The following is a 27,401-nucleotide window of genomic DNA, read 5'->3' on the forward strand; positions in this document are numbered from 1 at the left end:
ACAGAAAGAGAGAAGGGACATCAATGAGGCATGCATCCTCATATTATGCGTGCCTCTCCTCTGAAGAGCTCTGCAGAACCCTGCCTTCTTTGAAAGCTGCTTGGCAAGTTGGCCATCAAGAAATCCCCAGCTTTTCTGTTTTTTAAGATGCTGCTCATTTGCAAGGGGCATCAAAACAGAAGGGCATTCAGAGTCACCCTTGGAAACTGGCATTTGCTGTGCGCTGCCCTTGCCAAGCCACCGCTGCCACCATGTATTATTTTTAGGATGCAAGTAGGTTGAGTGGCACAGAAAGGCGAGAAGTTCAGGCGTCAATCCAAGGCAAGGCAGCTGCTGCTGCAGAAGTGAAGGGGACTTAAAGGGAAAGAATAGATCTGCTAAACCTTTCTGTTCACGTTGCAAGGCACTCCTTTGGCCGGCCCTCATCTTGCAATCCAAGTAACACGGCCAGCCTCACTGGGTCTCACCCAACTGTAGTAAAGTTGCTGCAGGAACATGAACACCAGGTCTGGCTATCTCCCCCCCCCCCCCAGTCCCAGGTATTAGCAAGAGTTTCTACATGCCAGCTAGGATATGATGACACAAGGGGACAGCATATACTAAGGGCAAACAATGCAGCCATCACCACCTCTTCCACCTGAATAGTATCAGACAAACTCTTAGGGTCATGGGTTTGAGCCCCACTTGGGGCAAAAGATTCCTGCATTGCTAAGGATTGGGCTTGATGACCCTTATGGGCGTGCACTGTGGTCTAAACCACCAAGCCTCTTGGGCTTGCCAATCAGAAGGTCGGCGGTTCGAATCCCCGCGACGGGGTGAGCTCCCGTTGCTCTGTCCCAGCTCCTGCCAATGTAGCAATTTGAAAGCACGCCAGTGCAAGTATATAAATAGGTACCGCTACAGCGGGAAGGCGTTTCCGTGCGCTCTGGTTTCCATCACGGTGTCCCGTTGCGCCAGAAGTGGTTTTGTCATGCTGGCCACATGACCCGGGAAGCTGTCTGTGGACAAACGGCGGCTCCCTCGGCCTGAGAGCGAGATGAGCGCTGCAACCCCATAGTTGGTTTTGACTGGACTTAACCGTCCAGGGGTCCTTTACCTTTTACCTTTATCTTATGTCTATGAAAATTCTATGAAATGCTATGAACCGTGCATTGGTTCCTCTATGGCTTACAGCACCAGAACTGGTGAAGAATTTGACAGCGGCAGCTGAAGTGATTGAAGCCTTCATTAGAAGCAGCAGTCCAGTTCCTCCACTCTAATCCCTTTGCATTCTAGACGGCAGGCAAACTGTCTCAGGGCAAGAAGGATACAGTGGTACCTCGGTTTATGAATACAATTGGTTCCAGAAGTCTGTTCATAAACTGAAGCGAACTTTCCCATTGAAAGTAATGGAAAGTGGATTAATCTGTTCCAGACGGTCCGCGGTGTTCGTAAACCGAAAATTCGTAAACCGAGGTGTTCATAAACCGAGGTTCCACTGTACAACTCTTTCCTTTGAAAGGGGTGCAATGCTTTGTACAATTCTTCACACACACACACACACACACACACACACACACACACACACAGAATGTGCTCAACTACTTGATCATTTGGGTCACCCAAACTGAATTGAATTGGAAGTGACCAAAACAGTACAGAATTTCAAATATGGCTGTGCCATTGACATCATAATGCACAGGTTACCTTCTCACCTCCAGCTCACAATATAGTTCCAGTGTGAACTTCTTCTGCTGAATGAACTGCCTGGTCCTGAAGTAGATTCAATTTCCAATATTGGCTTAAATAAAGCTCAGGAAAACACAGCATCGTATCTCTCTTTTCACAAAGATTTGCTTTCAGGCTTACTCATAAACCAGGCACCCAATAAAGCAGGTTTTGGTCATTTGCAGCCATTCCACAGGGATTCCCAGGGCGCTGCTTTTATTTAGCCAATCAAAGGCTTCAGAAAAGTCTTGATTCTTTGCACTGAAGTCATGCCAAGGCTTTTATCGCCAAGATAAAAGCTCTACTACACCATCAATAAAGTTGCTCAATAGAAACAACAAATGCCAAGAACAATGGCACTAAATCCTATCAACAAGGGCTACAGAGAATGACCAGATTACAGCAAAACCCTCAGATTACATCCTGGTATATCAGCAATGGAACTGGGAGCATCATGCAGACCAATGTTTGGGAGTGGGTACAGATTATATACTTCTCAAAACCAAGGAAAGGGGGAAAGAAAATAACATTTCTTTGTGAGTCAGCATTTGCTTTCTTCTCTGCTTTAAACCATTTATTATTATTATTATTATTATTATTATTATTATTATTATTATATTTCCGCTGATGGAACTCAAAGAAGCTCTTCCTCCCATATGTCAAATGTGAGGTTGACTCCATCTCCTCCTACAAATCCCACCAAAAAACCCACTGCTCCCATGAATCTTTTTGCACAATCCCCTTTCCCCCAATCCAAGTCTGCATCCTCTTCTAGCTATGATGGGAGATCCAGCTTTGCTTTACAGTTCAAAACAGCTGAAGGTTGATTTAGATCAGGAAAACTCACATCACTAACCCTCCTCCCCAAGCTAGTTGTCTGAAAGTTAAAATAATTATTGCATGGCAGATCCAGTCCCAAGAGTTTGCACCTACTTTGGCCCTAACTAGGGCTGCCATATGTCCAGATTTTCCCGGACATGTCCTGGAATCGGGCAGCATTTTGGCATTCAGGTGGATTTTTGCGAAATCGGCAAAAAGTTCGGGGAATATGGCAACCCTACCTAAACCAAACTACCGGTAGTTAGCTTGAACTTTGAATGAACTCAAACAGCTTTCCACTGTTTTGAATTTTGGACTGCAAACTCCTCAAGGCAGGAACCTGTTTCTTTATCACTCTTATGTAGTATTCATGACACTACATATATAGTAAGATGAAGAACTGTGGGTTTTCGCCAGTGGCATCTGCTTCTGGTCCCAGTACGGCTGGGAGAGACTCTACATCGGAAACCCTACACATCTCTAGCCAATCAGTGTGTAGACAATACTGGGCCAGGTTTGATAGGCCAAGGGTCTGATTCAGCATACCGTAAGGCAGCCTCTTGTGCTCCTAATTAGAATCTCACTTAGAAAACAAAACATCTATAGACGCAGAACCTCAGGACCTGGGCATTTCACACTGCTGTTGACAAAAATGGCCGGAGAAGCCATCAAGCAGATGAAAGGAAGGACTAGGGAGCAGATCCTCACCAGCTTTTTATGGGGCACTTAAAAGTTTCTTTCAAAATTTTCAAGATCAAAGGCTCTTCTCCAAGATTCACTTAAGTCATCTCCTCCTTGTGTGCTTTCCTGGGAATGACAGTAGACGTAGCTGATAATGATAGTGGAAATAGAAGCAACAGATCCTGATCATTGATTGCTCCAACACTGCATGGATATACACTGTATATGTTGTTTTTTAATAATAAAAAAGCTTATCAACTTTGCTGAAGCCTCCCCCTTAATAGCTCAAGAAATGTTGGTGTTCTTCCCCCAAAAAAGCTCATCAACTTTGGGTCCGATTCCCCCTCAAAAGCTCAACAACTTTGGGTCTGACTTCTCCCCCCCCCCCCGCAAGCAGCTCAACAACTTAGGCTTCCCCAAAAAACCTCAACAACTTTGGTCAATACAATGGGTAGATCACTGCCCAGGACTATGGCTCTCAGAAACTCAAGACCTTGCGCCAAGAATCCCGCAACAGTCTCGGTGTACACTTGGGAAAAACCATGGCTGTATTTGTATTTCTAAGACAAAGATTATTGTCTATGTTCCCCCACGCAGGAAGCCAAGCACCCACTACCTGACAGCAACCAAGGTGCAAACCATAGGGACTACAGTGAGGTGGACCCCCTAGGTGACTTTTAAATTAAAGCTTCATACAAAATGTTAAGCAAAGCACACAAAACATTGCGGCCACAAGGCAAAGATCCTCGTACAAATGAGGCTGTTGGAAAGAGTGGATCACAGAACGCTGATGTCTACAGAAGTAGCATGGTTACAATCCAGAGAGGATCCCACAATCTTGTCACTTTGGCTAAATTGCCACTGAACCCCAGCAAACCTGGGGAAGTTCACCAAAAGAACTGCAGTGCTAGAAGCAAGATTAAAACAATCTCGTATTACATACAAAGGTCACTTGGATGTCTCAGTTACAAGACCACCTTTTCAGCTCAAGTGAGCTGAAATAGCAGTGGAGAAAGAAGGCAGGTGCTTTCTGAAAGAGTGCCAAGGTCTCAACACAGTTAAAAATAGCACCTGAGCTCTTCAAACACTGTGTCCCCGTTGAAATTTGGGGACCATTGCACGAAGCCTCTCTCTCCACCATCACACACACTCTCCAAACTATATTAGCAGCAACAGACACATTTAAATGCCAGGTCTACAGGTGGGCAACTTGCTAGATTATAGAATCATACAATAGAATCATAGAGTTGGAAGAGACCACAAGGGCCATCCAGTCCAACCCCCTGCCAAGCAGGAAACACTATCAAAGCATTCCTGACAGAATAAATCATAGAGTTGGAAGAGACCACAAGGGCCATAGATCAGTTTTCCTATTATTTCACCAGTATATTACTTCATGGGTTCCTGCTGTAACACTAGATCTCCATCAATGGAAAAGTCAATTTCTCTGCTAGACTGGGGTGGAAAGAATTAACCGGATCTTTCAGCAGTAATACCAGGGACAGGAAAATTACAGCCCAAGCCAAGGGCTCAGTGTGGCCCTCAGCCTATTTTCAGGAAAGGCAGAAGGAAAGACAAAATGGCGAGGGGAGGAAGGAAGCCCTCTGTAAGAGATCAGTTCAGACCTCTGGTGAGAGTAATCTACACTCTGCTGGGCAGAGGAATAAGACAGGCATAAGAGGGTGTGCATAGAGGCAGAAAAGGGGGTGGAAGAAAGAGAGACGAGCTGGTGGGCCCATCCACTTTTGGCTCTGGCACCGCCTATCACTGGCTTTGCTCCTGCCCACTGGCGCCAGATTATCCGACCGTCCAGGAATGCACCCCTTGAGAGAAAGAAAAGTTCCCCACCCTTGACTCATAGCAACATGGAAGAAATATGGTGATTGTTGTGGCCAGTTGCAGTTCCTTGTTTTCCACTCCACATTTGCTTACACGCACACACATTCACACACTCAAATACAGGAGTGTACACCATCAACTTTCATCATCATCTTAATTGGAACAAGTATTGCAAGGGACTATGAATGGGATCTTACCCGCCCCACTATAAAATGAAGGAAAGCTCGGCACTTTGGGCAATCTAGCACAGCAAGACTGGACAGGTAAATAGATAAGCAACCCAGAAGGGCTGGAAAAACAATCTCAAATTCCTTGGAACCAACACTACAGCATTTTTTTTTAAGTCTCAAAGCCCATAGGGTTCAACTTGAGCAGCATGTGAAACTAAGATTCACACAATTGTATTTTAAAACTCAAACCACAGCATCCAAACATGCCACAGGTATGATGGTTCCATCTGCTCAGTACTTCTGTTCCTCTAGAGGTGGAGCAACGGCTATTATTATTATTATTCAGATACCACATCAAACCATGGCTTGCAAATACATTTCACTGCAAATGCATTTCAAACCATGCAGCCTAGTTTCCAGCATATGAAAGAAGGCAGTAGTACCCCGGTGAGGATTCCACGCTTTTGATTATGCAGGCAAGAATTCCTGAACAAAGATAGAACCACGCTGAGCCAACAACTCCAGAAGACAAGGTGTCATTTTACAGTTCTCACTGGGACCTAATGACCAGCCACCATCAATAACTACACCCAGCTTTTCCTTAACATCAAATCATTATTGAGAGCAAACCATTGAGCAGCAGGGTTGCCAAATACATACCTTGACTCCGCAGCTGCTACAGCAGGGTTCCCCAAACTACGGCCCGGGGGCCAGATGTGGCCCGCGAGGCTCATTTATGCGGCCCGCAACAACCCCTGCCGCCCGCTGCCACTGCCTGCTCTTACCGGCGCGGCGCATCTGCCCACTTCCAGATCGGAAAAGCGCTGGAAATAGTTTGCGTGCATGCGCAAGCGTCCTTTCCGGCACACTTCCGGGTCGGAGGAGGCCAGTGCGCATGCACACAAGCTATTTCCGATGCTTTTCCGGCCCGGAAGTGCGCTGGAAATAGTGTGCATGTGCACGCCAGCACATTCCCCCGCCCTCTGGCCTGCCGCGCAATCGGCGCTGCAGGCACCGGCCCGAAGCCGGGTAAGTTTGGGGACCCCTGTGCTACAGCATCTCATTGTCACAAGAGGACCAGGCCAATGATCAACAGCAAACGCTCTATCCTTAGCTTATTTGTGCAGCAGCCAAGATATTTCCCATGCACAGACGCCTCTTGCTTTCCTACTGAATACTTAATAGACGGGATCAGTGCGCTTTGCCTCCCCCCATTTGAAAAGCTAGCCAATCAAGGCACACTCACCGGCATTTGACAGCAACGAGACAGATCCTACTTCACCTTTGCTGCAGGATGTTCACAAGGAATCTTGTAAGTATAATGGCAAACATACCGTGTTTCCCCTTTTTTAAGACACCGTCTTATAACTTTTCCACCCCCAAAAACCACAGGGTGTCTTATTTTCGGTGGGGTGTATTACCTGTATTTTTTTTATTACCGGTACGGTTTTTATTACGGTATGATCTGCCCGACTTCATTCTGCATCCCTCCACACTGCCCACTATTGCCCTGGGGTCAACTCACAAACCCCCAGCTTCTCTTCTGCCTGGAGAGAGGGATTCATCCAGGAGTATTTTCCAATGTTCCACGCTGCAGCCGCCAGTTCCGGGCGACGGGGAGGCAAGCCTCCTCGGCCAGGCCAGGTGGAGGCCGCTGGCTCAGGCTTTCTGGCTGGCCCAGGAGGGCGCTCCAAGTGCTCGGCGCTGCGGAGCGCTCGGCGTGCTCCATGCTGCAGCCGCCAGTTCGGGCGGCGGGGAGGCAGGCCTCCTCGGCCGGGCCAGGTGGAGGCCGCTGGCCCAGGCGCTCCGCCCGGCCCGGCCCTCCAAGCGCTTGGCGCTGCGGAGCACTCGGCGCGCTCCACGCTGCAGCCGCCTGAGGGAAAAGAAGTTCGAGGGCGGCGGCGGCGGCGGCTCCTCAGGGGCTGCTGGCTGGGAGGCAGTTCCGGGCTCGCTCCTTCCTGTATACGGAGCCCAAACTCCAAGGAGGCGGAGAAAGCGACCCACCCCTGGCCGCCTGTTCCTCCGCGTTTGCTGCGGCTCCTTGCACCTCCCCGGGGCCAAGGCGCCCAGCGGGAGAGAGGGAGAGGGAGAGAGGAGGCGGCGAGCAAGGAGCTTCATTCCCTTCTTGCCCACCTTTTTGACCGTCCCACCCCCGGGCAACCGGCCACCTCTGTTTGCCTCAGCCGCCGCACACCCTTTCCCCGCTGCATGCCCCGGCTGGAGGAACGCGGGCAGCCGGCTGGGGAAGAAGGGGCAGTTGAGGGAGGGGAGAGCGGCGGCGGGGCAGCTGGGGGTGACTGAGGGGAAAGAGCCCTGGTTTGGGCAGGGCGGAGGCCGGCGGGGCGCTTTTCCTTCACGAGGTGGGCGCTTCAAACGGCGTTTTTAAACGCCATTTTCCCTCCTCAGGGCTGACTTTGCTGCGTTCCTACTACGCGTGCGCTCCAGCTGAGCCAGGAACAACTAATTCCCGCGCTCCAGCTGATCAGCACCTCCATGTTCTTGCTTTGCCCGCGCCTGGGCGCTCTGAGCGCTCCACGCTGCAGCAGCCAGTTTCAGGCCCCGAGCTGGCAGACATGGAGGTATGTCTTATTTTCAGGGTATGTCTTATATTTCTCAAATTATTAAAATTGCTGCCCTGGCTTACTTTATGACTACGACTTAAAAAAGGGGAAACACGGTACTCATCAGTCATTTTTTCCAATCTCCTAGTTAAGGTGAGCATGGAGGAAGCCTTGCGGTGATTTCATTCTGTGCCCAGCTCCGATTGGTGCCAATGAGACTTGCTTGGGAGAACTGCCCAATAGATTATTCCCCGTGTGAATGAGAGCTGGGGGTTGCCATTTTGATTTCCTGCCCCAGACACCCAAATGCCTTGAGTTGGTCCCCAAGACAAACTCTGAAGTGGAAGGCCAGGTTCCTGCAAGTACAAGGATTCTGGAAATGGTGGAAACCCACCTCTGCCAAGTGAGCAACTGGCTTTCCATGGATCTACCCTCCCACTCTATGCTAAATTACTCTATCTTTGGCACCCTTCACCCCCACATGCCAAGAGAATCTCATTTCCTCCACTTCACAGTCAAAACACACCGCATCCTCTCCTCCTTTCTCTCTCCTCCTCCCTCGCCCCCCTGGATGCATAAAGTGCAAGACAGTCTCCATAGCAACTAAGCCTTCACCCCAACAGACTATGCCAGCTTTGACTGTGAAAGACGCACGTGTGTGTGTGTGTGTGTGTGTGTGTAGAGATGGAAGGAGCAGTAATGCCAGCTGAGAAGACTCTCAACACACCAAGGCAGGCAGACACAAGCAATCATTTATTTGTACCCTCGTCTTTTACTGTTGCATTCAGAGTGGCAAGACTCAAGAGACTGCACCAACTTTGAGCCAACATTTGTGGCATGGAGATGGAAGCCGGTGGAACAGAACAAAAGTGGACTCTGTATTATTTAGTGCAGGAGAGGCTGTCCTCCAGATTGATTTGGGGCCTGATTTCCCCCCCCCAACTCCCTCCCTGCCATTTTGGCAGCCGTGGCAAAATAAAAAACCCCAACAACTACCCCCAGGTAGAGTAGACACAGCAGTGGGGTACACAGTGACCTATGCCCTTGCAGTGACATAAATTCCTCCTCTGTAACCAGATCAAACATTTAATGAGCAGAAAAGTGGCAATTACCTCTCCCCCTCTCCCCAGTGTGCATCACCATGCTCAAACTTGTGGAAGAGTGTAGTAGGGTGGTCACACTGCCATGTGGTCCACATTGAGTTGGCCAAGGGCGAATGTGGTCCTTGTGGGGGAGGGGGGAAGGGAGGTTAGCCACCTCTGCTTCAGAGACTGGAATGCTCATCAGAATAGCGTGCAAAAGACACAGGATGCCATTTCACACATTACAGGGGGGGGTGTCAGGGTTGCCACCTGTAATCCGCTCAAGAGGGCGTGGCAGACCATTACCGCTCTGTGAATTATGTACCAGTGGCAAGTCTGCGTCTGCACAAACACATTTGATGTACTAAATCTACAAAGCTATACAGTTGAGAGAGGTGTGGTGCAGTGACTACAGAATGCTGAATCAAGACTGGGCAGATCCAGAGTGGGATCACCCCTCAGCTGTGAATCTCACTTGATTCCCTTGGGCCAGTCACCATCTCTCAGGGCCAACTATCATTTCTCTGCCAAACCTAACTTTACGAGGGCTGTCACGAGGAAGAAAAGGGAAGTGGAAGGGAGAAAAATATATGATAATGTACATAATTTTATGTTTAATTTCTTTTTAATGATTTTTTCCTATGATTTTAGCAATTCTTGTAAGCCGCCTTGAGTGCTATCACGATGATGATGATGATACAGTAATGACGTACGCTGCCTCATTAGAGGAAACATGGGATACAAATGCAATAAAGCAGATAACATGTTAACATTTTAAGCTGTACACGCACAGGGTTCGAAATTAGCAGGGAGCCGAGCACATTTTGCACCTAAAGATTCTCCATTTGCAAGCAGCTCAAAAAGTCTGGTTGCCATTTTTTTGCGCCTGGCTAACACTCAAGGCGGACGTGGGTGGCACTGTGGTCTAAACCATTGAGCCTAGGGCTTGCAGATCGGAAGGTCAGCGGTTTGAATCCCCGCGACGGGGTCAGCTTCCGTTGTTCGGTCCCAGCTCCTGCCTACCTAGCAGTTTGAAAGCACGTCAAAATGCAAGTAGACAAATAGGTACCGCTCCGGCGGGAAGGTAAACAGTGTTTCCGTGCGCTGCTCTGGTTTTGCCAGAAGCGGTTTAGTCATGTTGGCCACATGAACCAGAAAAACTGTCTGCGGACAAACGTCAGCTCCCTCGGCCTATAAAGCGAGATGAGCGCCGCAACCCCAGAATCGTTCACGACTTGGCTTACCGGTAACTGTCAGGGGTCCTTTACCTTTACCTTTTTAACACTCAAGGATTACTGAAATGTATGTGCTTTGAAGCCTTGAAGAATATATGAAGGATAGACAATATGTTAAGGAGTTTTAACAATAAAGAGTAGAGTATTTTGAAAACTGAAGTACAGTACCAATATTTTTATTGTCAACACTAAATTAAACATGTACCTGTATTAACAATTTCTGTTAAAAATGTGATAACACAAAAAAAATTTCGACTTACAAATGTGCGTTCGGAACGCATTAAATTCATAAGTAGAGGTACCACTGTATTAACAATGTGTCACTTATGTGAATTGCGTATTAGTTCATGCTTATCAAAATAATTAAAAGTGTTGCCGGCAACTCACCCCAAAATGGCGACTAGATGTTCTGTTTTGGCACCCACAACCCAGGTCTCAGGAGCCATTGGCTCCTAGCTTTTCTATCCCAGTTTCTAACACTGTCACGTGAAGGGACCCCCAAAAGAAAGCAAGACAACCTAGCATATGGATAATAAATATTATGACTAATAGGTGCTCCTTCTCTCTCAATTCCCTTCCTTGGCTACAGAGCTGAAGCTGTCTCCCATAGGAACTCGCTAAGGAACAGCTATTTGAAACTCCACTCTCTGAACCAATTATTTTCCATCAGAAAAATGAAACTCCTAATCCCTAGCAAAAAAAAAAAGCAACCAAACAAAAAACTTACATCCTAGACTAGTAAGAGAAAGAAAGATGGTTAAAGGCAGGGACAGGGTGGATAAAAATCAATGATTTTTTTTAAAAAAATCAAAAAAATCAGATTTTTTTGATTTAAATCGATTTTTTTGATTTAAATTGGATTTTTTTAAATAAAATGCATTTTGAGGAAAATATATTACCATCAAAAGGTTATTCCATCATGAAATAAAGATTAGTTTTTTAATTATGTAGAATAAGGTTGTATATGTTTAATTTTTGGGGGGTAAATAAATTCCATTAATCCATTCACAATGTCATGCTCTTCCAGAGGTTTTTGTAAGATTATTGGGCAGTTTCTCTGCCTACAAGATATTATCACAGATGCTTGGTTTACTTTTGCAGTTCTCAAAACTGAATTTGACTCAACAGAGATCACATGCCTCTTCTTCACAGCAAAAAGGTTATATCATGAACAGAGTTGAGAAATAGACCTTAATCCTATTGTTCTACAAACCTATGAATACAGAAACAACCCCTTCAGTGCTAAGTTTCAAGAAGTTTAGTGAATAGAATAGAAACAATATTTTTCTGATTGTTTGGAGTGGACAGTATTTAGGTTTTTCATGTGTAGGCTGGGCTGACAGTCTAAGTTTCTTAAAATATATATATTTTGTTTTTGTTTAGCCAAATTAGTTAACAAACATGGATGTTTGTTTAAGCAAATAACATATGCTGTAATGTTATTGTTTCAGTTGAATAAATCTGTTTAAATTGTTATTATTAAGGTAATGATTATTTTTCTCCTTCCTAAGTACAACAGTAAAGTTGTCCAAATATGAATAACCCATTAAACTGGGGATAAAAAACTAATATGAAAAGTTGTTATTCTAAAAATCTTCATCTACTTGCATATTAAAGTTATACTAGCAAGAATTAGTCTTTATGTAGAAAACTATGATTTAAATCAAGCCTTACTGACTAGTGATTTAAATCGTGATTTAAATCGTGATTTAAATCAGTTTGATTTAAATCAAATCCACCCTGGGCAGGGACAGCTAGGCAGCACTCTAGAAATTGGAATTAAAGGATCCAGTTTTCCTTGCTTACGTGAGGCATTGCTATACACACTCTTATTTTAGACAAAACTGCTTTCAATTCCATTTGACACAGCCTCATTTCTCCCCTACATTTTAACCATGTGTGCAGGCATGGTCAGGTATGAGGAAGAAAGTCTGAAATTAGACACACACACACACACACACACACACACACACACAGCCCCTTATCCAAGTGTCAACACAAACAAAATACTGTAAAGGAACAGCAACTACTGCCAGGAAGTCAGCTGCATTTATAAGAAATGCCATCATGCAGGGAGGAAACACTTTCATGTCTAGAGATGGTTTGCATTTTTTTGTACTCCCAACTTCGTGGGTACGAGCTACCAGGAAGAATCTGCCTAAATCAGGCACGTCCAACAGGTAGATCGTGATCTACCAGTAGATCACTGGACGTCTGTGGTAGATCTCTGGTAGGTCACTGGCTCCCCCCAAAGAAGCTCAACAACTTTGGCTCTACACCAAAAGGCTCAAAATTTTAGCTCTTCACTCCCCCAATGGGGTTTTCCACCTGCCTCAGAAAATCTCAACAACTTTGACCTGAACCCTTAGAAATGGGCCTTCCTTAAAAAATCTCAACAACTTTGACCTGAACCCCTAAAAGGGGGGGTAGATTACTGCCAGTTTTTAACTCTGTGAGTAGATCGCAGTCTCTTGGGAGTTGGCCACCCCTGGCCTAAATGAATCACTTGCTTTATGGCATAAAACAGGCATAGGCAACCTTGGCTCTCCAGATGTTGTGGAACTACAACTCCCATGATCCCTGACCACTGGCCCTGTTAGCTAGGGATCATGGGAGTTGTAGTTCCAAAACATCTGGAGAGCCAAGGTTGCCTATGCCTGGAGCAGTGAAGAAATTGGGAGCGGATTAGACAACGCCACATTGCAGTACGACTGAATTCTCTTTCCTTTTGCTTTTGCTAACAAGGACTCGAGACCCCGCCACATCCATTATTCCTCCCCGCCGGCCACAGCTTGGTGAAGGGCAGCCCAATCCTATGCATGTTGTGTGTTAAATGAGACTCAGGTTTATATACAACTGAGCACGACTCAGGCTATGCAACCTTTTTTCTTCCATTCTCCCTTGAAGCCAGATTGGGCCCGCAAGTTCAAACTGAGACAGGAGAATCGGGCCCCAAAGAGGTCAAATTCCCCCTCAGATACGGAAACTTAATCCTAATCTCAGAATACCCTGGGTGTAATACAGCGGTACCTCGGTCTACGAACAGTCCTCTTAAAGAACTATTCAGGAAACGAACTCCGCAAAACCGGAAGTAGGTGTTCTGGTTAGCGAACTTTGCCTCGGAAGCCGAACATGCTCCACTGCCGGTGGAAGGACACCGGCTGGGGGAGGCCTCGCCACAGCCCCCATCCCACCCCCGAAGCCGTGGAAGACTATAATCAGTGCAGGTAAGGGGAAAAAATCACATTTTCTTTTTTTTAAAAAAACACCATCAATACTGTCTTATTTACCTTATAGTACAGTACATTGATTGTTGCTTTCATTTTATGGATCAATCGTCTTGTTAGATGGTAAAATTCATGTTAAATTTCTGTTTTAGGGGATGTTTTTCATTGTCTGGAACGGACTTCCGAAACGGATTAAGTTCGTAAACTGAGGTACCACTGTATAGCAACTTGAACGCTCTGCATACGAGTTGCTTCTCTGCCAACCCTGTATTTAGCCTCTAGCTTGATAAAGAGTTCTGTAGAACCTAGAAGCTTGCATGCTGTCTTGTGATATTACCAAACTATGATTTCCGCATTTCTTATGTGCCAACGCTCTACCTTGTGACTAGGTAGGGAACTCATTTAAAAAGCTATAGGGCTACAATTCAGAAAAACTCGATGAACACAATTTTGCTAGCATTACACACACACACACCCCAAAAAAGTGCAGCGTGCGTGGTTAAAAATGACTTGGTACAAATTCAAATGTTTATGTGAAAAAACTGAGACACATTTCGACATGATCCACCTTTTTCTGAAATGTGAACTGAGCATCATTTAACCCCCCCCCAAAAAAAAGTTCAGTGTGCCCCCCACCTCCTTTCCGTATACCCACGGAAACTTCCAAATACTAACAGTTAATGTTTGTTAATGACCAGGCAGAGGGCCTTCTCGGTAGTGGCACCCGCCCTGTAGAACGCCCTCCCATCAGATGTCAAGGAAATAACAACTACAGTGGTACCTTTAGTTGCATACCGCTCTTGTTACAGACTTTCAGCTTACGAACGCGGCAAACCCAGAAGTGTTTACTTCCGGGTTCGCCATGTGCGCATGTGCAGAAGCGCTCGATTGTGCCACGCACATGCGTGGAAGAGGCGCTCTAGTTGTAGACTTTCCAGGGTGAAACGGCACCCCAAAACTGAGTAAGTCTGCAACTAGAGGTACCACTGTATCTGACTTTTAGAAGATATCTGAAGGCAGCCCTGTTTAGGGAAGTTTTTAATGTTCAAAGTTTTATTCTGTTTTTAGTGTTTTGTTGGGAGCCGCCCAGAATGGCTGGGGAAACCCAGCCAGATGGGTGGGTTATAAAGAAGAAGAAGAAGAAGAAGAAGAAGAAGAAGAAGAAGAAGAAGAAGGAGGAGGAGGAGGAGGAGGAGGAGGAGGAGGAGGAGGAGGAGGAGGAGGAGGAGGAGGAGTTTTCCAGTTAAATAAAAACAAGGTACAGGTTCAGCATCCATCATAAACAGAACTCTAGGTATTGTTTAGGTAGATTTTAGTAATATCAATCTTCATGAATTCTTAATTTGCATTCCATAAATATTTCTTTAAAGTCATTTTGAGGGAACAATTTAGGCAATACCCACTTATAAGCAGCGGCACATATGCTGTGCCACTTTAGAGAAGCTACAAGAGGTTCCTTCCAGAGAGATGAAATGGGAGGTGCAGCAATAGCAGAAGAAGATGCTAAAGAAAACAGACACCACCTCACCCAACATAAACAGCCCTGGCTAGATTTTGCAAACAGTGGAACTGTTTGATCCTACCCAATTCACCAATCTAAACACCATCCCTTTTAAGCTCCAAAGCAAGTCCTTAGCTAAAGGTTAACAAAAAATACCCTGGACCACACCCAGAGACATCAGGCCAAATAGCCTGAACAACAGACAACAGGTTAAATATATCTGCACAGAAGCAACTCAGCAATCAATATAGGCTTCTACACACACACACACACCATTTCAAAGACAAGTTCCAATTCATCCTGCAACTAAGGACAAAACTACATGTTATGCTGGTAAACATGCACTTTGCCAGTTAATGTTAATGAAAGGGCAGAAGGGAGGCTCAATGTGCAGAAAGGTGCTTAAAACTTTGCACGCCTGCCAGATCTCCCCTGAAAGTCGTCGTCCTGTTTCTCCCCCCCCCTCTGCTTTTGCTGGTTTCCCCTCCCCCTCCTCCTTTGAGTCAAACAAGACTGTGGGACAAACAGTAAACAGCCACGTGGGGCAACTTGCAGAGGAGAATCTGGTTAAACACCCCATCCTATCTATTAATTCTTCCTTCCAAAAAAAAAAAAACCCTCCACCTCCTTCAGATTAGTGTTGAGGGTAATGCAGTTTTTAGTACTGGGGTGGTTATTGCTTGTTGTGGTTGTGGTTTATGTTTTCATACTGTAAACCACCCAGTCATCTTTGGATGAAGGGTGGTATACAAATTTAATAAATAAACAATAAATAATAGTTCTATCATCTATCACGCAGCTCATCCCAATGATTAAACATCAGCATCCCCATTAAACAAAAGGGAACCATCACTTCAGATAATAATAATAATAATAATAATAATAATAATAATAATAAATTTTTATTTATACCCCGCCCTCCCCAGTCAGAACCGGGCTCAGGGCGGCTCACACCAATAAAATTACAATAAAACATAAAAAGCAATTAATTAAAATACAGATTAAAATACAGTATTAAAATTTAAAATGCAGCCTCATTTTAAGTAGTCCATAAATCCAAACCATGAGGGAGGAAACCACAAGGGTCAGACTGAATCCAACCCAAAGTCCAGGCGGAACAGCTCTGTCTTGCAGGCCCTGCGGAAAGATTACAAATCCCGCAGGGCCCTGGTCTCCTGTGAAAGAGCGTTCCACCAAGTTGGGGCCAATACTGAAAAAGCCCTGGCTTTTAGAGGCCAATCTAGCCAACTTATGGCTCGGGATCTCCAGAATATTGTTGTTTATGGACCTTAAGGTCCTCCGCGGGGCATGCCAGGAGAGGCGGTCCCGTAGATACGAGGGTCCCAAGCCGCTAGATACAAAGTAGAGACTTTCATGTCCAGTCAAGATGTACATAAAGAGCGTAGGAATCAACCGATGATTGTGTCCCGTCCCCCCCCCCTTTTTTTTTGGCAGAGTACAAAGCAAGACACATCCTGCAACACTGGAAGGTGAGGGGGAATCAGTTCTATGAATTTGCCACAAGTTTTTTGAAAAGCACCCCAGATTTTGATTTATTACAGAGAGAGCATGACCACATGGGAAAAATCAGGACAATTGGATTGCCAACGGCTACAGTCAAATGAGCATAGACCATCGCTATTTTGCTGCGCGTACAGATGGTGTACATTGACATGGCCAATCGGTAGCTTCCTAGCAGTTTGTACAGCAGCATGTTCTACACACACACGTTTTGCATGCTGTTTCTGACATGCAAGTGCTACCTGCGCAGGTAATTCATTAAATGAGAATCAGCAGCCCCCAACTAAATCTACTGATTTAGAGACAACAAACTCAGGCCCCCAGTGGAAGGTTTCACTAATGGCAACATTCTGAATTAATTGTGGCCTAGCAACCATAGACTGCATGATTCCAGCTTGTATACTGCCCCTTTTGACCCTAGACATGGTAGAAAACCCAGGGGAGACCTAGAAACTTGCCCAAGTTATGCTATGCAGATGTAGAAGTATGCAGATCAATTTTACCGATGGAAACGGTTAGACTGAATTTTGAGGGTATTTTAATATTCCTTCCCCTGTCGAGGGCACTCAACTGTTGCCCATGCAAGGGCAGAAGCCAGAAATAGCCTCCTCTACTCATGCAACCAGGCTAAAGTTAATCTCTGAACTAACTAGATTAGACATAGAAGCTTTGCTGAAGGGGTGAGAAAGACGCCTTCGGATCCTGTATCTTCCACATGCACACACTCAAGCAAAAACCTAAAACCAGGTGCAAGAGAAAGCCCTGGTCCTTACAGAAACCCAGAACGTGCTTCACAGCACATAAAATAAGGGCTGCGGGAGACAAGCAAAAGCAAGAGCCCCTTTTGAGCAACTGGCAAGAGAAACAGAAAAGTCAAAATACAGACCAAAAATAAGAGGCCTCTGACATTATTAATACTCCCCACCTCTCTTGGATATGTTCAGGATCAATCATCATGTTCAATCCATGAAAAGGTAATCAAGGAAGGGCCCTCCTACCAAGAATACTCTGCAAACCTAAAGGTAAAGGTAAAGGGGCCCCTGACCATCAGGTCCAGTCGTGTCCGACTCTAGGGTTGTGGCACTCATCTCGCTCTATAGGCAGAGGGAGCCGGCGTTTGTCCGCAGACAGCTTCCGGGTCATGTGGCCAGCATGACAAAGCTGCTTCTGGCGAACCAGAGCAGCGCATGGAAACGCCGTTTACCTTCCCGCCGGAGCGGTCCCTATTTATCTACTTGCACTTTGATGTGCTTTCGAACTGCTAGGTGGGCAGGAGCTGGGACCGAGCAACCTGGGAAGCTCACCCCGTTGCAGGGATTCGAACCGCCAGCCTTCTGATCAGCAAGCCCTAGACTCTGTGGTTTAACCCACAGCGCCACCTGGGTCCTATTAAGTATAAAATGCATATACCCAACGCTTTTTCTTCTTGGGAAACTATGTTTTGAACTGGGTACAAAGGTCTTCCCTTCTCTGAGGCTCTAGAACAGAGCAAGCTACAAATAAAACTCTCTCGAACTCTTTTCTTCAGGTCACTTTGCACCACCATCAATTTTGCATTACATGAAAGTCTCTTCCTCTACTATTTAAAATCATTACTATATTCCTGTTCTACCCCAAAGCAGCTTAAGGCACATTTCTGTAGCTGCCTGTTTAAAGCAACAATGTTTGTTTTCCCCCCTCTCTCAGCTTCTGATTGAAGTCTCTACCCTGTTTTTCTTTATGCAATAGCTACACCAGGCATCCCCAAACTACGGGCCTCCAGATGTTTTGGCCTACTACTCCCATGATCCCTAGCTAACAGGACCAGTGGTTGGGGGAGATGGGAATTGTAGTCCAAAACATCTGGAGGGCCGAAGTTTGGGGATGCCTGAGCTACACATTTTGCCCACCTTTGGCTATCCATCATAGCTTACCTGGGATGATGAAGTGGAGATTAAATCACATGTACATAGAAGTTGATGGTGCCTTAAGGGCCTCATTGTGAGAAGCTTAATTTGCTCCCAAATAAGTTTTCATGAGCAAACGCAAATTCTAGATCCGAAGAAGGCAAAATGAAGGCCGCAGTCCAATTGATGAAAGGCCAGTCAACTATCAAAGAATACTGAACTATGTAGACATTGGTTAACTGCACCAAGGGTGAGTAAAAGGGTGGTTTTGACCTACTGGCAACTGGGTGATTTGCAGTAGATTAAACAATTGGCACCACAACAAACAACAGCAGTAACAAAATGAATCCTCATTCCCTCATATTGCCAAAATGAAGAAATTCAGGGTAGCCAGGAGAGGGATAGTATGTGTGCAAGGACTGTACACTCAGTTCAGTTCTGGTACTCAAAATAAATTCCTGGGCTCAGAATCCTTTAGTTCTTCTATGTATCTGTCTTTTGTACCAGGCTCCAGGTGGTGAATATCAGAGGTCTGGTAAAAACAAAGTAAATCCTGAAAGTTTGCTCACCCCCTACAATAAGTATCACACCTCTCATGTTCTTAGCAGGATAACCTCCTCAGCATCACTTAATACATATCAATTACCGGTATGCTTTCCGCTGCTAACAGACCCAGAGTACGCAGTCTGTCTTGCTTCATACATTTAACACGTATTGGTGGACCACGGAATGATTAAAACAGACCATATATATGTCTACAGTCAGTCCACCTTTATTCCAGATAAATTTGAAGCACAAAACACTTTGGGTTTTGCATTCATTGAAATGGGCCAGGATTAGATTTCAGACTTTACCCATAAATTACATTATTTGGCCTCCCTGATTTTAAGTACAGCAGGACAGTTAAAAGGTATTGAGGGTTGTGCATACGTGAGTGTTTTGCATATACATATAAGCCATGCACATGACTGGGTCAAATCACACAAATCACTTCAAGTGGTTGTTTAGGGTAGAGGTTCCCAAACTGTGGTTGGCACACAGCTACCGTAGTGACCTATGAGAGTAATTCAGGTATTTTGCGATGTGCCTGTGTTTTTACGGTTGAACACCAGATACAGCACATCCATTTCTTATATTGTATTTTAGTACAAAATGCAATTGTGGGACCCAGGTGGCGCTGTGGGCTAAACCACTGAGCCTAGGGCTTGCTGATCAGAAGGTTGGCGGTTCGAATCCCTGTGACGGGGTGAGCTCCCGTTGCTTGGTCCCAGCTCCTGCCAACCTAGCAGTTCGAAAGCACATCAAAATGCAAGTAGATAAATAGGAACCGCTATAGCGGGATGGTAAACGGCGTTTCCATGTGCTGCTCTGGTTTGCCAGAAGCGGCTTTGTCATGCTGGCCACATGACCTGGAAGCTATACGCCGGTTCCCTCGGCCAATAATGCGAGATGAGCGCTGCAACCCCAGAGTCGGTCACGACTGGACCTAATGGTCAGGGGTCCCTTTACCTTTACCTTACAAAATGCAATAAATAAAAGAAGGAATAAATAAATATGCAATTAAAAACCACGCAGCATCTGGCACAGCATATTACAATTGTGACAACAGGCAGAAAAAAAATCATTAAGTGGTCCGCCAAGACCCTCAGCAATTTTCAAATGGTCCATGAGGGGAATCTTCTCACAAGCAGTAAAGCAGCACATAATGGAAGATGTGTGCCTTCAAATGATATACAGGGCCCGAGTGACTGGGTGGTGCTGTGGTCTAAACCACAGAGCCTACCTAGGGCTTGCCGATCAGAAGGTCAGCGGTTCGAACCCCCATGACGAGGTGAGCTCCCGTTGTTTGGTCCCTGCTCCTGCCAACCTAGCAGTTCGAAAGCACGAAGCGCAAGTAGATAAATAGGTACCGCTCTGGTGGGAAGGTAAACGGCGTTTCTGTGTGCTGCTCTGGTTTCGCCAGAAGCGGCTTAGTCATGCTTAGTACGCCGGCTCCCTTGGCCAATAAAGCGAGATGAGCGCCGCTATGCACAGGTAAGCCAAAGTACAACTTAAATTTCTGGAAGTCCACATGCTTGCTTGTTATGTGTGAATGAGGACATACAGCTCTTAAATCACAACACAGGTGTTCCCAATCTGAGAGCTGCACCCCAATATGCAAAGGTGCAAGAGCGGAGCCAAAATATGATAGGCTAGCACAGTAAAACATGCATCTTACTTACTCATGATAAAAGTGGTAGACAAAGGGTTTCTTGCCCATCTAATTATCAAGTGTAAGAAGCCAGAACCAGGGGAAAAAAATATACTTAGGGGAGCTGTGGCGAGTCAGCTATGGGTACACCTACAGCTTTAAATATTGAAGATCATTAATGTGAAAGTGCCTCCTCTTACTTTCAGGTGGTCTTATCTACCTGGCCAAATTAAAGTCACTCTGTGTTAATACATGCAGTCTTCCTATAAGCTCAGTGCCTAATGACCCAGGGAAAATATTGGTTTCTCTCTCTCTCTCTCTCTCTCTCACTCTCACTCTCACTCACTCACTCACACACACACACACACACACAAACAACATCCCCTTTCTCAGCCAAGGGGCAAAGGGAGGGAGTGAGGAAAGCAACAGGGTCAGCAAAAGAAAACGGAACGGAACAAGGCGGCAGAGAAAAGGAGGAGAGAGCGTAACAGCCAGAGTACTAGCAGCCATCAGGAAAAGAGGGGGAGGCAGGCACTGAAGGGGGGGGGACAGACGACTGAACTCTGACACGAGGGAGAAAACTATGAGTTTGGGGTGGGAGCTGGAGAAGAGGGCGGAGAAACGCGCTTTAAATCAAGTCTGGGGAATTATGGAGAAGCCCAACCCTGAGTGGAGAAACGAAGTGATCGGACATGGAGGGAGGGGAGAGAATATGGGGTGCCTCCGAGCAAAACACAAGGGGGACCGGGCGCCCTGGCCGGTCGCGCGCTTTCTTACCCAGAGCTCCGTGCCCCAGTCCATGCTGGCAGCGCCGTCGCCGTGCGCCCTCGCTTCGTCCGCGAAGGCCCACCCGGAGCCCGATCCGCCGCCTCCGCCGCCGCTCCCGTCCCGGGGAGTCCCGCTCCTCCCGCCCGTCCAGCCTCCAGCGCCTGCCCGGGACACTCCCCGCTTCGGCCCCGGCCCTTAAAGGCGCAGGCAGGGCTCAGCGCAGCCCGAGGAGCGCCGGCATTCCCCGGCTTGGCACGGGGCGCGTCTCCCTCTCGCTTCCAAGGGTTTGATTGATGCAGAGGCGAAGGCCGTCCGCCCGTCTTCCCCCTCCCCCGAAAAGGGATCAACAGGCGGAGCCGAGGCGCGCCGCTCTTCCCAGGAAGCCAACGCCGCCGCCGCCCTCCTTCCCCCGCGCAATGGGCAAAGGGTTTCCTCTCGCGTCAGGCTCCGCGATCGCGCGCGCGCTTCCTTGGAGCCGGGCTGAGCTCGCCGCGCGAGGAATCTCGCGGCGCGGGCGCTCGGGATTCGGCCCGCTGGACTCGGTCGGGGATGCGCAGCCGGTGATCGTGGGCGGCGCTGGTATGGATCTTCTCTTGCTTGACCCAAGACAGGAAAACGCGTCTCGATCTCGGGTGGGACGGAGGGCGCTTAGCGGCGCGGCTCCACGCCGGACCCTGCAACGCCTCCAAGGATGGAGTACATGTGGCTGCGTCCCCCGCGTGGTTGCTAAGGGAGCCGTGCAGCGTTCGCAGGAAGGCTATTTCCAGTCCCACGTGGCTGCGCCAATCCGTATGGTGGCCCCTTACCAGACGTTACAAGCAGTCACGTGAAGCCTCGTCGCTCCCAGGGAGGTGGTCCGTAAGCCACGCTTCTGACGTGTGGTATGAAACGATTCCAGCCCCATTCATCATTAGGAGAGCAATCCAAAGGCCGGTCCAAGACACAGAATCATAGAATTGGGAGAGTTGGAAGGGAACGCAAGGCTCATCTAGTCCAATCCCCTGTAATGCAGGAATCTCAGCTAAGGTGAACCACAAAAGACTGGGGAAACCCAGCCAGATGGTGGGGAGTGTATAAATAATAAAATTATTATTATTATTATTATTATTATTATTATTATTATTATTATTAGGAACAAGCATGGGAGGAAAGATCCACATCGGCAACAAGAAGTGGGAAATCAACTCAATAACAACAACAACAATAATAAATAAATTATTTATACCCCACCCACCTGGCTGGGTTTCCCCAGCCACTCTGGGCGGCTCCCAACAGAATATTAAAAACATGATAAAACGTCGAACATTAAAAACTTCCCTGAGCAGGGCTGCCTCCAGATGTCTTCTAAAAGTCAGATAGTTGTTTATTTCCTTGACATCTTATGGGTGTTCCACAGGGCGGGTGCCACTATCAATAAGGCCCTCTGCCTGGTTCCCTATAACCTCACTTCTCGTAGTGAGGGAACCACCAGAAGGCCCTCGGAGCTGGACCTCAGCAGGGCCGTCTTGAGAAGATCGTGCGCCCTGGTGCTGAGGGGCGGAGATCGCTCCGCCGCCCGCCCCGCCCTCGCAGGGCGCAATGAAGCCGCGCGGCGCCCTCCTTCCCAAGCCGGCGCCCAGCTTACCAGCACCGCGCCATGGTGCACTGCGCCACCAGGGGTCTACAACGAGGCGGGCCTGGACCTCAGCGTCCGGGCAGAACGATGGGGATGGAAACACTCCTTCAGGTATACTCAACCTTACCCAAAGGTTGAAGTGGGAATCAAAGGTTGTCATGGTGGGGGAAGGGGCCTGCTGTAAATCACACTGGGCAGGAGACCCCAGAGGGCAGCCTCTGCCATTGCCACCGTGAGCGTGGGAAGAAACCAGCAGCACCTCCTATTCACTGAGAGGTTGCATGGGGGAGGAACTGCTGAGGAGGAGGCAGATCCAGCCTCCAAGGAGTGTGCTGCAACCATGCAACAGCAGCAGCAGGCAATGCATTCCTTGAAGGCCGGATCTGCTGCCTCTGTGTATCCTGCACTTCACTTTGCCTCATGGGTGGGCCAGCTGTGGCACCACCACCACCACCTCTGCAGACCAGTGTGGGAACCTCTTCCTTAGGGGGTGGCCACTGGCCAGAGACCAAGTATTTGAGGGTCTGCCGCCAGCTACTGTGGTGGAGATGGGGGGGGGGAGACCTAGTGCTACTTGTCAACTATACAGTGGTACCTCGGTTTACAAACACAATTGGTTCCAGAAGTCTGTACTTAACCTGAAGCGTACTTAACCTGAAGCGAAGTTTCCCATTGAAAGTAATGGAAAGTGGATTAATCCGTTCCAGATGGGTCCGCGGAGTACTTAAACTGAAGCGTACTTAACCTGAAGCAAACTTTCCCATTGAAAGTAATGGAAAGTGGATTAATCCATTCCAGACGGTCCGTGGAGTACTTAAACTGAAGCGTACTTAACCTGAAGCGAAGTTTCCCATTGAAAGTAATGGAAAGTGGATTAATCTGTTCCAGACAGGTCCGTGGAGTAATTAAACTGAAAATACTGAAACCGAGGCGTACTTAAACCGAGGTATGACTGTATATCAAAGGCACCTGCATCCCTTCCCTTTTAACAAATGCAAGAGGACAGCTAGGCTTTCTTTAGCTTCATTTAACTGCTGCACACGGTGACCAAACAGTTCCGTTCTTTGGAATGTCCATTATTGTTTATTTGGATATACGTGTATACGTTAGCATTTGCAATTTTTATGCAGATGTGCCTATTTCTTCTTTTAAGCACTAAGCAGTGCCCCCAAATAGCAAGCAGAGGTTAGTCATTTGCCACCCTCAAGGCACCGCAAAAATCTCTACGTTCTCTTCCCTTTTCCTCACACATTTTTTTTTTTTTTACCTTCCTACACAATTTCTCTTTCTCAGCCCGTTCACTATTTCCTTCCTTGCCTGTGGACTTAACTTCCTAACATTCTGGGACCTCTGTTCTGCACTGTGTGAGGTTTTCATCTCAGACAGATGGACAGCTTTCCTACTCCTCACAGAAGTTGACTGCAGGCTGCTTAATGCTCTAATAAACTGAACATGGGTGAACCATCACAGCAAATGAACCAGTCAGAGGCAGATATCACAAGCACCATGCAGTTTAAAGGAGGAGGACTAAGTCAGTGGTTTAGCTGTTCTGGATGGGAATGGGGTCTTACATTATTTTATATTTTACCAAATTAGTACATTGCAGTGTGAAGCGATTAAAGTGGTATAAAGGTAAAGGGACCCCTGACCATTAGGTCTAGTCGTGACCGACTCTGAGGTTGCGGTGCTCATCTCACTTTATTGGCCGACGGAGCCGGCGTACAGCTTCCAGGTCATGTGGCCAACATGACAAAGCTGCTTCTGGCGAACCAGAGCAGCACACGGAAACGCCGTTTACCTTCCTGCTGGAGCGGTACCTATTTATCTACTTGCACTTTGACGTGCTTTTGAACTGCTAGGTTGGCAGGAGCTGGGACCGAGCAACGGGAGCTCACCCCGTCGCAGGGATTTGAACCTCCGACCTTCTGATCGGCAAGCCCTAGGCTCAGTGGTTTAACCCACAGCGCCACCTGTTGTGGTATGCAGCAAGCTAAAAATGAGATAAAAACAACAAGTTCTAGGTCTAGGAACATGAAAAGCAAACCATTGATTCCTTAAGGATCAGGTTCAATTGAATAGTTGGAATGGGTGCTTTTTGCCAGCTTCAGATGGTATGCCAACTGTGCCCTCTCCTGGTGGACAAGTGTCCACTGCTGCCCACTCTTCACAGGGTAGCAACTTTCTGGTTTGATTACTGCAATGAGGAGCTCTGCATGGTTCTACCCTTGAACAGAGTTGCCCAGCAATTGGTTGGAGTTAGTCATAGTGTGGAATATTTTATTCCCCTCTGAAGGGGCGCCACTGATTGCGAGTAGGTTTCTGGGCTTCGCTTATGGTGCTGCCCTTGTGACCCAATCCAATACACATTTACTGAGGAGTAAGACCCACTGTGCTCAATGTAGTAACAATGCATAGGACGGAAGTTATAAAATCCTAAATAGCCTGGGCCCAGGACCTCTCAGAGAACATTATCACTCATATGATGGTGGTGCCATCTTCAGGAAAGGGTCTGCTTCTTATTTCCATACAACTGGGCATCAAACTCATGTCCACTAGAAGCAGGGCGTTCCAGATGGTGGAGTCTGTGACCCAGTGCTGTTGGATTCGAACTCCCAGCTGCCCAAACCAGCATGTCCTGGGGTGATGGGTGTTGTGGTCAGCAATGTTCAGAGGTTCTCAGGTCCGCGGCTTTGTACTAAATAGATACTTTGACTACTGCAATAATCCTGAATTGTTGATTTAATTTGAAGTGTGTGTTGTTGTTTTTTACTGTTGTATGTTAATTGCTGTATTGAAACCAAGCCTGTTTTATTTTAGAAAATAAAGAACAAGTGAAGGAAGCAGGTATTCTGAATTAATGCAACTGGATGGCGTAAATGTGCCCTTACATACACACCATTGTTTCTTATAAACTTCTCTCTCAGCAGAAAAAGAATGGACGGTTGAGATCACCAAGGCACCCTTCAGTGGAACACCAAGACAAAGCTGTCTCTCCACAAGAACCAGAAAACCTTGCTGTCAGCGAAACCATCCTCAACCCCAATGGCAGCGAGCGTTACATCAGTTTTCCATGTCGCTGACCTCAGGAAATTCAACTTCCTCTTAACCTTCAGAATGAACCAGTATCAGAAGGAATGTGAAAGGACTGTCTACAAAAATACTGTGAAATTCATGCAGGGTTACACATAGAATCCTATCACATTGCCATGGTGACCAGGAGGGGTAGTGGCGGCGGCTGGGAGAGCCATTGACTCGAGAGTGGAAACTATGCTGAGTCAGGAAGTTTTGTTTTCTTCCTGTGTGTTCCAAGAATACATACAGGTGAAACTCGGAAAATTAGAGTATCGTCGAAAAGTGCATTTATTTCAGCAACGCAACTTAAAAGGTGAAACCAATATATGAGATAGATGCATGACATGCAAAGCAAGATATGTTAAGCCTCTATTTGTTGTAATTGTAATTATTTGTTGTTGGGCAGGTCAATTATAAATGGAATAAAATAAAAAAATTCCTTCAGTAGCACCTTAAAGACCAACTAAGTATGAGCTTTCATGTGCATGCACACTTCATCAGATACACTGAAACAGAAGCCACCAGACCCTTATGTATATTCAGGGGGTGGGGGTGATGGGCTGATAGGAGTGGTAAACCTGTTGATGACTGTTAATGACTGCAATTGGTCTTGCGGGGGAAGCAAGGGCTGAGGTGCTAAGGAAAGCTTGATCATGTATAATGAGATAAGAATCCTATGTCTTTGTTCATTCCAGGTGGCTCCATGGTTTTAAGCTTGCTAATGCATGGCTGCCAAGTTTTCCCTTTTCTCGCGAGGAAGCCTATTCAGCATAATGGAATTTCCCTTTAAAAAAGGGATAACTTGGCAGCTATGCTAATGAGTTGCAATTCAGCAACTTCTCTTTCCAGTTTCTGAATTTTTTCTGTACTAAAACAGCTGCTTTGAGATCTTGTATAGAATGTCCTGGGAGATTGAAGTCTTCTACTACTGGTTTCTCTGTCTTGTGGTTCCTGATGTCAGTTTTGCCAGATTGATTAACGTAGAGACATAGGTGGGACGTCAGATAGGTGGCATTAAAATGGTAACCCTCTTGGTTTATTGAAGCAAGACTCAGCCACAAGGAACAGCTGTTGCCTACTGCACAACACTGCTGATTCCCTCATCTCTTTCCAAAACGATCGAAATAAGTTTCAGTAAAACCCCTGCGCCTTTGTCTTGCAGAGATTAATTACAGAGCTTGCACATGGTGACCAATTCATTAAGGTGTGTTACCCGCTACAAGTACACAGTTAATACTATTTAGCATTTATATAGTGTTTAATTTGTTGTGATTCTTATAACTTTATATAAAGGTAAAGGTAAAGGTACCCCTGACCATTAGGTCCAGTCGTGACTGACTCTGGGGTTGCAGCACTCATCTCGTGTTATTGGCCGAGGGAGCCAGCGTACAGCTTCCAGGTCATGTGACCAGCATGACAAAGCTGCTTCTGGCGAACCAGAGCAGCACACGGAAATGCCGTTTACTTTCCTGCTGGAGTGGTACCTATTCATCTACTTGCACTTTGACGTGCTTTTGAACTGCTAG

The 27,401-nt window shown here is 46.7% G+C and overlaps 1 protein-coding gene across 2 annotated transcripts in view; it reads right to left on the reverse strand.

The window, feature by feature from the left end:
* The window catches only part of TRIP10 (thyroid hormone receptor interactor 10), an 87,774-nt gene extending 65,806 nt beyond the window's left edge, over window positions 1-21,968 (reverse strand). Inside the window, exon 1 of one of the 2 annotated variants that reach the window (XM_035140377.2) lies at window positions 21,198-21,968. In XM_035140377.2, the coding sequence (XP_034996268.1) occupies window positions 21,198-21,221 (24 nt within the window). In that variant the 5' untranslated portion in view covers window positions 21,222-21,968. The remainder of the gene's footprint in view (window positions 1-21,197) is intronic. The other variant, XM_035140379.2, reaches the window with a different exon arrangement.
* Between the last annotated feature and the right edge of the window lie 5,433 nt (window positions 21,969-27,401).

Source organism: Zootoca vivipara, chromosome 16, assembly GCF_963506605.1.
Source record: "Zootoca vivipara chromosome 16, rZooViv1.1, whole genome shotgun sequence".
In the NCBI taxonomy this organism is placed as follows: Eukaryota; Metazoa; Chordata; class Lepidosauria; order Squamata; family Lacertidae; genus Zootoca; species Zootoca vivipara.